The 13,368-nt window shown below is 38.4% G+C and overlaps 1 protein-coding gene across 1 annotated transcript in view; it reads left to right on the top strand.

Annotated features, from left to right (window-relative positions):
- The first annotated feature begins 1,132 nt into the window (after nt 1-1,132).
- LOC123540520 (MFS-type transporter SLC18B1-like) overlaps nt 1,133-13,368 on the top strand; it is a 34,622-nt gene continuing 22,386 nt past the window's right edge. The window contains exons 1-7 of the mRNA XM_045325611.2: nt 1,133-1,293; nt 4,338-5,077; nt 5,885-5,980; nt 6,385-6,458; nt 8,877-9,033; nt 10,235-10,303; nt 10,750-10,840. Coding sequence (XP_045181546.2) covers nt 4,355-5,077; nt 5,885-5,980; nt 6,385-6,458; nt 8,877-9,033; nt 10,235-10,303; nt 10,750-10,840 — 1,210 coding nt within the window. The 5' untranslated portion in view covers nt 1,133-1,293; nt 4,338-4,354. The remainder of the gene's footprint in view (nt 1,294-4,337; nt 5,078-5,884; nt 5,981-6,384; nt 6,459-8,876; nt 9,034-10,234; nt 10,304-10,749; nt 10,841-13,368) is intronic.

Below are 13,368 nucleotides of genomic sequence, written 5' to 3'. Positions count from 1 at the left end.
GCTTTCTATGATCTTATTGTTCTCTTCAAACTTTATAAAAACTTCTTTCTCATTAGGAGAAAATGAAATGTCCTTCTGCTTAGGCATCTTCAGTTACTTGTATTAACAAGAATTTTGTTGAATTAATGTTATTTGAGCGGCACCATGTGAAAACCAACATATTTGCTTTGCGGTCAGCATAGATCCAGTCCGCTTTAACATGACACTGTTATCTTACCTTCAAATCAATCAAATATTGTAAATTTATCATCTAAACTAACATTATGAGACCTTTAGAAACACTCAAGGGTCCCCAGGACCTCCCTCAACAGTCACTCACTCTTGGGAGTTGACTCGACTGTCAATCATCTTTATGAATACAAATGGAATCTTTCCTGAGTAAAGACGTGACCGTTAGGCAATTTATTTGAGTGTACTCAATGAGTGGTGTTGGAGTATTGTCTATGAATATAGCCCTATATTCATAGATAACCCTAGATAACTCAACCCGCCGCTCAGTGTTGATCCGCGAGTTATTGGACGATCTGTCCTGCAACCGGCCATAAGTATTTGATTGATCAACAATAGAATAAATTTCTCATATTCAAAACTTTGTCTGTGTGTACGGTCGGTACCTGAGGAAAGAATGCAAGCAAAACATTTCTGAGCACTTTTCAAATTTACTGCTTAAAATTTTCTTTTGCCATTTTTGAAGGCTGACCCCCAGTGCATATAATAAACTTTTATAACTTGATCGTTTATGTATCGATTTTCATTCTGTTTCGACCAGTGTCATTGTAACAGATATCTGTTGACTATAGTAAATCTAAAGACGCATGTAATGTTTTAATATGCGTTATAATGAAGAAAGCATCCATCTGTGCAGGACTTTTTTTACCGAGTATATGACAGATATCTAATTTTAAACTTTATAGTCCTGTAGAGTATACAGTGAAAAAAATAATTATTGGATGCGTCGCTTATTTTCGAAATAATAAAAAAAGCTCGTGATATTCTGGGACAACCCTTGTATAATATATACAATCTCATTCAAAATAACATTAAATTATACGTATGTCATGCGCTCTAATGCATTCTGAGTTACCATTGACTGCCGACCCGATATACATCAGCTTTTATGTACACGCTTCACGCCAGTGATTATGTAGCAGTGAGATTATAGTAAGTGATCTGTATCAATGTAAATTGTTTGTACAATATGGTCGAAATCACATGATTTGATAAATGTACATCGTGATCACACGCTACATTATAATTTACTATGAAAGTGGATTATTGGATTTAACCAAAAAGGTGAGCTATTGTTTATTTTGAAATTCTTTATTAATTTTAGAAAAACGTGGGGGGGGGGGGCTACATATCAATGAATTGCTTGGATGAAATTCTGCTGCTGAATATTACTTTTACAGACTTATATGGTATTGTATTTGTGCACGGTTCCTAAGATGGAACACCAGTAACGTGTGCATCACAGTATTTTATTATACTTGTTAGTAAACCGAATATAACAAAACGGTTCGTGTTCACCTTGTTTATCTTTTAACATTTTCTATAGTTTTCTATACGTACAACTATTCTATACGTACAACTATTCAGTCACCCGCTGATTATCGATGAACATATTTTACTGAATCAGCAAGTTCATGTTAAATGTTTACATAGATCTATCAACTGTGTTAAGAAATCTACACACTCTCTAAAGTAGATCTATATAATCGAGCCGTGCCATGGGAAAACCAACATTATGGCTTTGCGGCCATCATTGATCCAGCGCGCACTCAGGGTCAGGATCTATGCTGTTTGCTAATGGATGCTCTAATTGTAATACGCTTGATGTATTTTCTGAGCAGAGAATTCTTGAGAAAATCAGGATTGTACTGCCTAAGTTCAGTTTAACTATGGAAAGTAGAAATTAAAATCATAGCATAAATATGGGCTTGTATCAAATATAATTATTTTTACATAGACGTAGCCAGGAATTTCTGGAAGTGGGTGCGAATACCAGCGATGGGTAGGTGCTGGAGAGGGTTATCAGTTTTATACCGGCTTGCCTGCAGTGAACACTGCGTCAAACACCAAGTATTTAAAGGTCAAGCTAGGTAGGTGGTTGAGACATGAGTCCTCAGTTGGGTACAAAAAATTGTGACATGAGTCCTCAGTTGGGTACAAAAAGTTGAGACATGAGTCCTCAGTTGGGTACAAACAATTGTGATATGAGTGCTCAGTTGGGTAAAAAAATTATGACATGGGTGCTCAGTTGGGTACAAACAGTTGTAACATGAGTGCTCAGTTTGATACAAACAATTGTTTATGCTTACCATAGCCACTCGCCTAAACGTCCAGTCACGTCGCAGTAGTCACGCACCTAGATTTCAAGTCAGGTGGCGAAAGTCACGCACCTAGACCTCCAGTCAGGTCGCGGGAGTCAGGCGTCTGCACTTAGTCACGTCGAGGCAACCGTACAACTAGACTTCCAGTCAAGTAAAGGGAGCTACGCACCTAAATTTCAAGTCACTTCGCGGGAGCCATAGGCACCTAGACTTCAAGTTAGGTCGCGGGAGTCACGCATCTAGAATTCCAGACATGTCGAGGGACGTACGCATTTAAAGTTCCAGTCACGTCAAGGGAACCATGCAGCAGGATTTCCAGTCACGACGTGGGAACCTTGAACCAAGACATCATGAAGTCGCTTCATGGGAGCCATGCGTCTAGACTTCCGGAGGAGCCACGCACTTAGAATTCCACTCAAGTAGCGGGAGCCTCGCATCTATACCTCCAGTCACGTCGTGGGAGCCACGCACCTATTACTCCAGTCATATCGAGGGAGCCACGTACCTATATCTCCAGCCATGTCGAGGGAGCCACGTACCTATACCTCCAGCCGTGTCAAGGGAACTACGCACCTATACCTCCAGCCATGCCGAGGGAGCCACGTACCTATACCTCCAGTCGTGTCGAGGGAGGGAGCCACGTACCTATACCTCCAGTCGTGTCGAGGGAGGGAGCCACGCATCTATACCTCCAGTCATGTCGAGGAAGCCACGCATCTATACCTCCAGTCATGTCGAGGGAGCCACGCACCTATACCTCCAGTCATGTCGAGGGAGCCACGCACCTATACCTCCAGTCATGTCGAGGGAGCCACGCACCTATACCTCCAGTCATGTCGGGGGAGTCACGCACCTATACCTCCAGTCATGTCGAGGGAGCAACGCATTTTTACCTCCAGTCATGTCGAGGGAGCCACGCATCTTTACCTCCAGTTACGTCGCGAGAGCCACGCAGCTATACCTCCAGTCATGTCAAGGGAGCCACGTACCTATACCTCCAGCCATGTTGCGAGAGCCACAGTCCTTCAGCCATGTCGAGGGAGCCACGCATCTTTACCTCCAGTTACATCGGGGGAGCCACGTACCTATACCTCCAGTCATGTCGAGGGAGCCAAGCATGTATACCTTCAGTCATGTCGAGGGAGCCACGCATCTATACCTCCAGTCATGTCGAGGGAGCAACGCATCTGTACCTCCAGTCATGTCCAGGGAGCCACGTACCTATACCTCAAGCCATATCGCGGGAGCCACATACGTATACCTGCAGTCATGTCGAGGGAGCCACGCATATATACCTCCAGTTACATCGAGGGAGCCACGTACCTATACCTCCAGTCATGTCGAGGGAGCCCATACCTATTCCTCCAGTTACGTCGAGGGAGTCACGCGCATCTAGACTGCCAGTCATGTCTCGGAAACCACGCACATAGACTTCCAATTACGTCGCGGAAGCCTCGCGCCTAAACTGTTAAGTCATGTCATTTATTTTGACTTTTTTAAACTTCCAAAATGGAGTATTTCTTTTCAAGTTTATTTTTCATTTATCATGTTTATGTCCGACATTATTTTGTATGGCATCTATAAATACATGTATATCTGTATTGTTTTCATTACAGTTATACTCAGTTTTGTTTGTTTCCGAAGACTAATATTCTTGTGCAAATACATTTACATAAATAATTTTGTCCGCGAAGGAAGACTGTAGGTCTTTCTTTTTTTTTTTTTTATCTTTTCCTGCTTTAATATCGTGTACAAACTATCATGTACATTTCGAATGTATTTAATCATGTACATATATTACTGGGAATCAATTAGTTTGAACTAAATTCATACATAAAATTCGTCCAGTAAGAAAATGAGTCCACTAAGTCCCCATACCTCTCTGCCTGTGGAACTTTTACTCCTGCCCCACGGCCACGAAAACGGCACATTTTATCCTGACTGAAATAAAGTAATGAGGAAAAGTAATTAGTACCTCTAAATAAATCTATATCATTTTCATTGCAGAGTAAAGAGATGGTAAAATGGAAAATGGCGAGACTGATTCAGTACGACAGGAACCAAGCGAGCCTGGCACCCACTGTTCGTCAGGATCCGAGCTGGTCGTCGGGTACACAGTTACAGATCAGTCTAGAAGTGGATTACGTGACGTCAGTGATACGGTTATCAGATTTAGCAAAGGCGCTGGTATTAGAGATAGCAGTTTTATCGACACGAACTTTAAAGAGATTGATAATCTTGATGAATTAGATAGGGGGAATAGTTCACGCGACACTTCACGTGATAGTGCACACGACAGTGATTATTTTACTAATCTGAGTTCACAGTCACCGGAAACACGGGATCTAAATGCTCGTTGCTTTGACGACAAAATTGGTGCAAATGGCGATGTGGTGCAAACGAAAACGCGTGAAATTCGTGCTAATGGGATTGAAAGTTCGGCTGAATCTTATACGGAACGGATTTTAAGAAGTGGTACCTGGCCTCTCGCTGAGGGCAGTTGCCGACTGCATGTATCTATTAGCAATGATGATTCAAAAGAGAATTCACGGAAAACACGTGCAGGACAAGAAAATAGTGAATCTAAGGCGAATTCTGATGACAACGATGAAACTATAGAAGAAGACAAAGGTTTTAGTTTGAGAACGTTGACACGTGATCAGATTGTAATACTCATAGCAACTAGTTTTACAAATTTACTCAGTTTTCTCAGTCTCTCCATCCTGGCACCTTTCTTCCCGATTGAGGTAAGTTCCTGTTTACATCATCTCCGGGCTAATACATTTATGATATAATCCGGTCTCTGCTTCTTTTCTTTTATTCTGATACAGTTTCACTTAATGGGTAACAGGGCTTTCGTGAACAGCGGTTGTTCTTTGCAAGATCCGTTTATCAACTATACAGTCACTCTTCCTTTTGAGGTCTCCGGGAATGGTAGAAGGATCGTATTTATCTTTTTAATATTTTTAAAATCAAAAATGTCAATTTTTATGGTCAAATTGTATTTTCCCATTTGAAAAATGTCGGGAAAAATACAATTTAAGATAAATATTTTTTTAGACATTTGATAAAATGTGTGCGAGGAAATGTCGCGTTTGAGGTAACCAGTGTATCCTGAAAAGTTTCAAACAATCCGTTCAGAAAAGACAAGTCAGAACTGATTTAAAAATGCTGCAATTTACAATGAAAATTAACCCATTAAAACTGGTTTTCTATGCGGGCCCTGTTACTCACATAGCATTTTTCTGTCATTATTTTCGGAAGCATTAAATTTGCTACTATTTCCGCAGCAACAATGTTAGTATTATGAGATCTGTACAGGTACTAATTACTATACCGGGTCATATATATAATGTAGTATTAATCCGTGAGATAGTTTGGTATAGGTTATATGTTTTTGATATTATATGCCAAGGGCATGGTGTATATTGATTTTCATTTTGCAGTACAAATTTTTCGTTTATTTAGATAAGTGGATCCTGATATCACATCAAGTTATGTCATGCGTTCGGGGAAAGTACATGATCACTACATGTTTCTTGTTGTAATTACAGGCGGACAAGAAAGATGTAAACAGCACCATATCAGGGTGGATTTTCGGCGTATTTGCTCTTGTACAGTTCCTCACGTCTCCGCTTTTTGGACGGCTTGTAAGATATTTAGCCCTTACTCTGTTACGTACATACATTTCTATAATGAACTTCTCAATCTTTCAATTTGGACCGTACTATTAACTGTTAAAACAAGGTGTGTTTACAAAAATGTAGAACAGTGCAGATCTTGATCAGACTGTACGGATTTGAAGGCTGATCATGAGCTACACTGGTCGCAAAAGGCTTGACCAGTCGTGTCTTGCATATCGCTTTGTAATGAACAGAAAAGCGTTAAGTCTGACTATATAAAACTTATAGTTCAAAACCATTCAGAATAACCTCGGTGATATTTATCTTTTCGTTTTTGCCTATTTTTCAGTCGCTTTATGCAACGTTAACAATTTATATATGTGGAAAATGTGTGGCAAGTAAAATCGCAGCTATGTTCCTTTTATTTTCAGCTACCTGTTGTTGGTTGTAGATTTATGTATATCGCTGGATTGTTCATGTGCGGTGGATGTACTCTTCTATTCGGGTATGGGTCATTCAGGATAATCTGTCAAAGAACTAATCGATATTAACTAGAGTTATAAAGATAATATTAACGTTTGATTCAATGATAGATTATTTATAAAGTTCCAAAATGCAGTAATAATTATGTTTAAAATGATAAAACAGTTTTGCAGATAAAGAATTTGGATAATGTTACCGTTTTACGGTTGTATTCATGACAAAAATGCGGCAGCCATAATGTCAATATGACGCTTCAGGGCGATACCCTCCAATTTAATCCCTTACAAAAAGCCAGTAGGTATAAATTTTGACAGAAACAAGAGCTGTCCCTAAAACAGCGCACTCCACTATCCGGCGATTTGACAGTAAAATGAATTTATATCTCAATAAGAGATCTCTGTTTTAAAAGGAAGATACACCAAGATATAAATAGATCCAACTACTCAGAGGGGTTAAAGGTCAAGTATAGAAGTGGTAAATGACGATGGCAATGATATATTTTGAGTTTCAAGTATATGTATAGTACCAAAGTTATGTCCAGAAAATAAAGTTTGTCAAAACAAAATATTCGTATTAAAGGAGCATAAGTTGGTCAAAAATACAAATCAGAGTTATGGGGATTGTTACCACACATGCAAATGATAATGAAAAAGATACATTTTAAGCATCGAGTCAGTATCTTATATTGTGGTAAAGTTTGCCAAAACACTCTAAGTATGAAAGGGGCATAATTCTGTCAAAAAATACAATTGAGCCGTGATATGAGAAAACCAACAGTGGGTTTGCAACCAGCATGGATCCAGACCAGCTGGGCATCCACGCATTCTGTTCAGGATCCATGCTGTTCGCTTTTAAAGCCTATTAGAATTGGAGAAACTGTTAGCGAACAGCATGGATCCTGACCAGACTGCGCGGATGCAGGCTGGTCTGATCCATGCTGGTCGCAAAGCCACTATGTTGGTTTTCCCATGGCATGGCTCAATTAAAGTTATAGGGGTTGTAACCACATATGCAGAAGATGATTATAAAGAAATAGTTTTGATTTTAAGTCAGCATCTTTTAAAGTACCAAGGATAATTATATGTCTCTAAACAAAGCTTTCGAAAAATTAATATAAACATAACTTCAAGTATAACACCTTGTTGACTTTGACCTTGGATATAATGGGCCCAGCCCCTGCACATTCCTTGTTTTTTATGCTGGACAATGTTTATGTGAAGTTACAGTGAGATATAAGCTATAGTAACAAAGATATTACAGAAAAACAAAGGTTGCCGAGAAACTTTAACCTTAAAAATAACCAAAGTATAACACCTTAGTGACCTTGACTTCGGGTATAATGGGGCCAGCCCATGCAGGTACTTTGTTTGTATGCTGGACAATGTTTGTGTCAAGTTAAAGTAAAATATAATCAAAAGTAACAAAGATAGGACAGAAATATAAAAGTTTGCCGAGAAACTTTAACCTTAAAAATAACCTTGGTCTCTGGTGAATGTTTGGTTCTAAGTTTTAAGAAAATAACACCTTGGTGATCTTGACCTTTTTGGCAAAGTGAACCCAGTCCATGTACATACTTTGCTTGTATGCTGGACAATGTTCATGTAAAGTTACAGTAATATATAAACAGTAGTAACAAAGATATGATAGAAAACTTTAACCTTAAAAATGACCAAGTATAACACCTTGGTGGCCTTGACCTTAGGTATAATGGGTCCAGCCTCTGCTCATAATGCTAGACAATGTGTATGTGAAGTTACAGTAAGATATAAGCAGTAGTAACAAAGAAACAAAAGGTTGCCGAAAAACTTCAACCAAGAAAGATCGCGCCGACGCCGAGGCGAGTAGAATACCAACTCCCGGTTCTCCGAATAGTGGAGCTAAAAATGTTAGTTACATTTAAGTAATTCTTATGTTCAAAACATCCAAAAACTATGTTTATTTTTACTGTTATCATCGAAGCATATTTTATGGATTGCAAAAAATATTGAAATGTCTTGCATTGTTAATTTACTAACATAAATTGTAGATAAAAGAATAAATTTAAGTAATTGTTTCTTGTCCTGTTTTTGACAGTATTCTACAATATGGCGGCAACTCATACTGGAATGAAACACCGCCTAAGTAGCTCAGTGGTAGAGTTTCCGTGTTGAGTGGGTGGAAGTCAGGGATTCACGAGAAAATGGTACTGGTATTTCATTCCAGTACGAGTTGCTGAGATAAACCAGGTATCCAGTAACATATACGTTACCTCCTGCTACAACCTTTTAATATCTGAGTGACAAGCAAGGTACGTACCTGTTACTGGGTGCCTAGTTTGTCACACAAGAGCTTTTTTGCTCTTATCGTTATTGTTATACGCTGATTTATGATTTTATGCATGTAAAATAAAGCTTACCTTTACCTTTTTTCTTTGACACCATTGTTTTGCTACATTTTTCAGTATTCTAGACAGAGTAGACACGTCTGATAGTATAGTATTATTTGTGAGTTTGTGTTTTGTCACACGAGTCCTGCTGGCTCTCGGCTGTACAGGTCTTAGTAACGCCGGCTTTGTTATGCTTGTGAGGCACTTTCCTGACAGCGTCGCTACAGTGTTTGTGAGTACACACCTACTGGTCGACAGACCATTCAATAACTCTTTTTTTCCATTTAGAATTTAATGGTTTACTTTACACAAGTCAGTAGTGCAATGTATACACTATGAACTGACAATATGTATAAAGTCTGTTAAAATTGCATGGTATGTTGAGTAAAATATTGTTACATTGTACTTTATTGAATAATATAACACGTTTTGCAGCAATTTGATATAGTTCAGTGTAATATTATTTGTTTTCGCTTGATTGTCAACACTAACTGTATTTAAATCACTACGAGTTCTAGAAAAAAATTCATGTGTGGTAAAGTAATGTTATGTTACCAACAACTTCTTATGGAATGTTGCTTTTAGGTTTGGGTTGACAAAATTTGTGGGAGTTGAATATTTCTCAGATCATACCGCTGTTAAATTGTCCTTTTTATTATACACTTTTTGTCTTCTTCTTCTTTTTTTTTAAGAATGACTATTAACTCCTGTCTGAAGCAATACATTTTAATTGGTTTTTATAATAACGAAAGTTTAGAACGAATGTGTTCCCGATGAGACGCATAGTGCCGAGAGGGGGTAGGTCCGGGAGGATACCCTCCGCACGTATTAGGAGATAAAGGGAATATCCCCCATGAAAAAAGTACAGTTTTTAAATGGTGACCTATTGTGCATCGTTGTTTGGTCTAAACGTTTGGGAAAGAGAGTTGGCATCCCCCTTATTTCAGGGGTTCTGGGCACTTGCATTGAAAAAAAAAAGGAAATATAGATACGAAATAGTGGTCTCCGGTGAATTTTTGGTTCTAAGTTTTAAGAAAATATTATTCCTTTTCCAAAATAGTTGGATGCAACTTGAATGAGTATAGGTCACTTCTTAGCCAACTTTGGGGTTGGGTTGGGGGTGGGGGAGGGGGATGCACAGGATCTGCTTGATCTTTTATTTCTGTCGAAGTTCATATTTTCTTTCTATGCATGCCCTACAGAATGTATATTTATATGTATATAATAAAACTGTGTATAAAAAATGTAATAGAAGTACTGCTTGTAGAGGATATCAGGTGTTGTTTTGGCCGCCCGCATCTCCCCGTGGTTAGCTGTACACAGATTATAAGATTTCTGCCTGGCAATTTCTCAATTCCCAGAGAAATTATTTGATACACTGTATATTTAAATACAAATTAACTTACATAAATATGTTTCTGTCCTCCAACCAGGGTATTGGTGAAGTATTTACGGGTATAGGTATGGTGGCAGGGCCAGCAGTCGGTGGCTTCCTCTATGCTGTACGTATTATTATCAAACTTTCTCAGTAATAACAAGATATTCTTCCTACCATATTTCTATAAAGTTTGATAAACCGGTTTCATTTTAAGTCTATGTTCTAGATTTTATGACTGTTTGCCTTATAATGGTTTTACTGTGTGTTATCATGCAATCAGACTATATTGCAATATTTATCTTCCATTAATGAAAGCTATACAAAACTCAAACCGCCGGTAAGCGATACATGGAGGTATTTGTAATCAAATTGCTCAATAAGGCGTTGATTTTAATGCAATTTAGAAATGGATGATTTTATCTATACTTGCTGACAAATGCTTAAGTCTTGAACACACTAAGATATATGTTTTCTCAAGCGGAAAAGAGTTTTAATAGTTATATTTATTAAAAGACCATTAAAAACTAGGTTTTAAACAATTAAGTCCACGTGATATTACTTGCATTACAGGCTGGTGGTTTTATTCTACCGTTCGCTGTGATTGGCGGCTGTTCTTTCATAGCGTTACCACTTATCTGGTATTTCATTCCAATACAAAACGGTAAGTTAATGTCTTTAATACATGGTAATAAGCGGTAAGATAATATCTTTAATACATGGTACTTAACGTTAAGTTAATGTCTTATACACGGCACTAAACGGTAAGTTAATGTCTTCAATATGTTATTAAACGATAAATTAATGTCTTTAATACATGGTACTAAACGGTAAGTTTAATGTCTTCAATACATGGTACTAAACGGTAAGTTTAAGTTTTAAAATGTCTTAAATACATGGTACTAAACGGTAAGTTAATGTCTTTAATTAAGAAATAATAAACCTGTTCCTATATTTCATCAGTTAATAAAATATGAGCAGGAGTTAGGATGCATGATAACTAAATCACGAGTACGTAACACGAATGATTAAATAAATCGCATCCGAACGCTCACCATTGATCATCATGTATGTTATTCATTTTTCCCAGTACGAGAAATGACGTTTGCGGGAAATTATCAAATTACCGGGTTTATTATCAGTACCGAATTAGGATTGTAGATAAAATTCAGGCCCATTAGAACCAAGTCCAGACGATGCAAGATGTTTTTGAAAGAATGAAGAAGTCACGAACATTTAGTTGCACAAACTAAAGTATACAAATAAATTACTAATAACACAAAATTATCCTTTATCTGTCATACACTGTTGTGTATATCATATCAAAAGTAAACAAACATTTTAGTTATTGTCATTTAAACTGAATGAAATCAAGGTGAAATCCAGGTAGTGTGATAACGTATTCATACACGTTCTTCTTGTTCCGTTCTTGAGTTGTTATTATGGGTTTGATATAGGCCATATATCATATCAGTTAAGTTGGTCTGCAGTTCGCAGTTCGCAGTTCGCGTTTCGAATTGCGAACTGCAAACTGGTCTGCAGTTCGCAGTTCGCGATTCGAATTGCGAACTGCAAACTGGTCTGCAGTTCGCGATTCGAATTGCGAACTGTAAACTGGTCTGCACTTTACGATTCAAATGTCAACGTGCAGTCTGATCTACACTGTCCTGCGCATTGCAGACAAGAATGCATTTCACGGTTGGTCTGCAGTTCGCGTTTCGAATTGCGAACTGCAAACTGGTCTGCAGTTCGCGATTCGTGTTGCGAACTGCAAACTAGTCTGCAGTTTACGATTCAAATTTCAACGTGCAGTCTGATCAACACTGTCATGCGCATTGCAGACAAGAATGCATTTCACAGTTGGTCTGTAGTTCGCGTTTCGAATTGCGAACTGCAAACTGGTCTGCAGTTCGCGATTCGTGTTGCGAACTGCAAACTAATCTGCAGTTTACGATTCAAATTTCAAAGTGCAGTCTGATCAGCACTGTCCAGCGCATTGCGGACCAGAATGCATTTAATAATTAGTCTGCAGTTCTCATTTCGCGTTTCCAACTGCGAACTGGTCCGCGGTTCGGGTTCCAAATTGCAAACTGCAATCTTGTCTGCTGATTACAATAAAAAATTCAAAGTGCAGTCAGATCAGCACTTTCTTGCGCATTGCAGACAAGAATGCATTTCACAGTTGGTCTATAGTTCGCCGTTTGTGTTTCCAGTTGTGAACTGCAAACTGGTCTGTAGTTCGTAGTTCGCGTTTCAAATTGCGAACTGCAAACTGGTCTGCAGTTCGCAGTTCGCGATCTGAATTGCGAACTGCAAACTGGTCTGCAGTTCGCGATTCGAATTGCGAACTGCAAACTGGTCTGCAGTTCGCGATTCGTGTTGCGAACTGCAAACTAATCTGCAGTTTACGATTCAAATTTCAAAGTGCAGTCTGATCAGCACTGTCCAGCGCATTGCGGACCAGAATGCATTTAATAATTAGTCTGCAGTTCTCATTTCGCGTTTCCAACTGCGAACTGGTCCGCGGTTCGGGTTCTAAATTGCAAACTGCAATCTTGTCTGCTGATTACAATAAAAATTTCAAAGTGCAGTCTGATCAGCACTTTCTTGCGCATTCAGACAAGAATGCATTTCACACATGCCGTGAATTCCCGGTCAAAATTACCACTTTAGATTTTCGCAGTAGAGAACTGTGGCAAGTCTATATCTGCATGTAGTTTTCGTGTGGCTATCGGTGTGTAACATTAACGTATTCGCATTGACCGTTAATTATAGGCTATAGCATTTATTTTTATCCATCGGTATTTAACAAATTAGAAGAGTTAAAGACCCACCAATACCTAGTGGTCTACTTTTTCCTCCTACATGAACTTTGTGCAAATAATTCTGGTGATACTGGTATCATACAACTATTCTACAAGATGACAGGTGGACATGCTCAGTCCGGTTTTCATAACTTCGTCTGCAATCTTAGTCATTCTCTTCTCAGTATAGTTTTATAAAAAATAGAATAATAACTATCTTACACTGTATATAGAAACAAAGTGTGATCTAAACTCACCTTAATACATGAAGTACCGTGAATACTACTACAATAATTGAATAATATATTTAGTAATACATTGTCTTAGCCTTATATCTGTTACTGTCAAACTGTAAGTAGACACTAGTTATTTCTCATTTCTCCATACA

This window comes from Mercenaria mercenaria, chromosome 16 (genome assembly GCF_021730395.1).
Source record: "Mercenaria mercenaria strain notata chromosome 16, MADL_Memer_1, whole genome shotgun sequence".
Classification (NCBI taxonomy): Eukaryota; Metazoa; Mollusca; class Bivalvia; order Venerida; family Veneridae; genus Mercenaria; species Mercenaria mercenaria.
The sequence above is the reverse complement of the archived record's forward strand: the minus strand, read 5'-3'. Positions and strand labels throughout refer to the sequence as shown.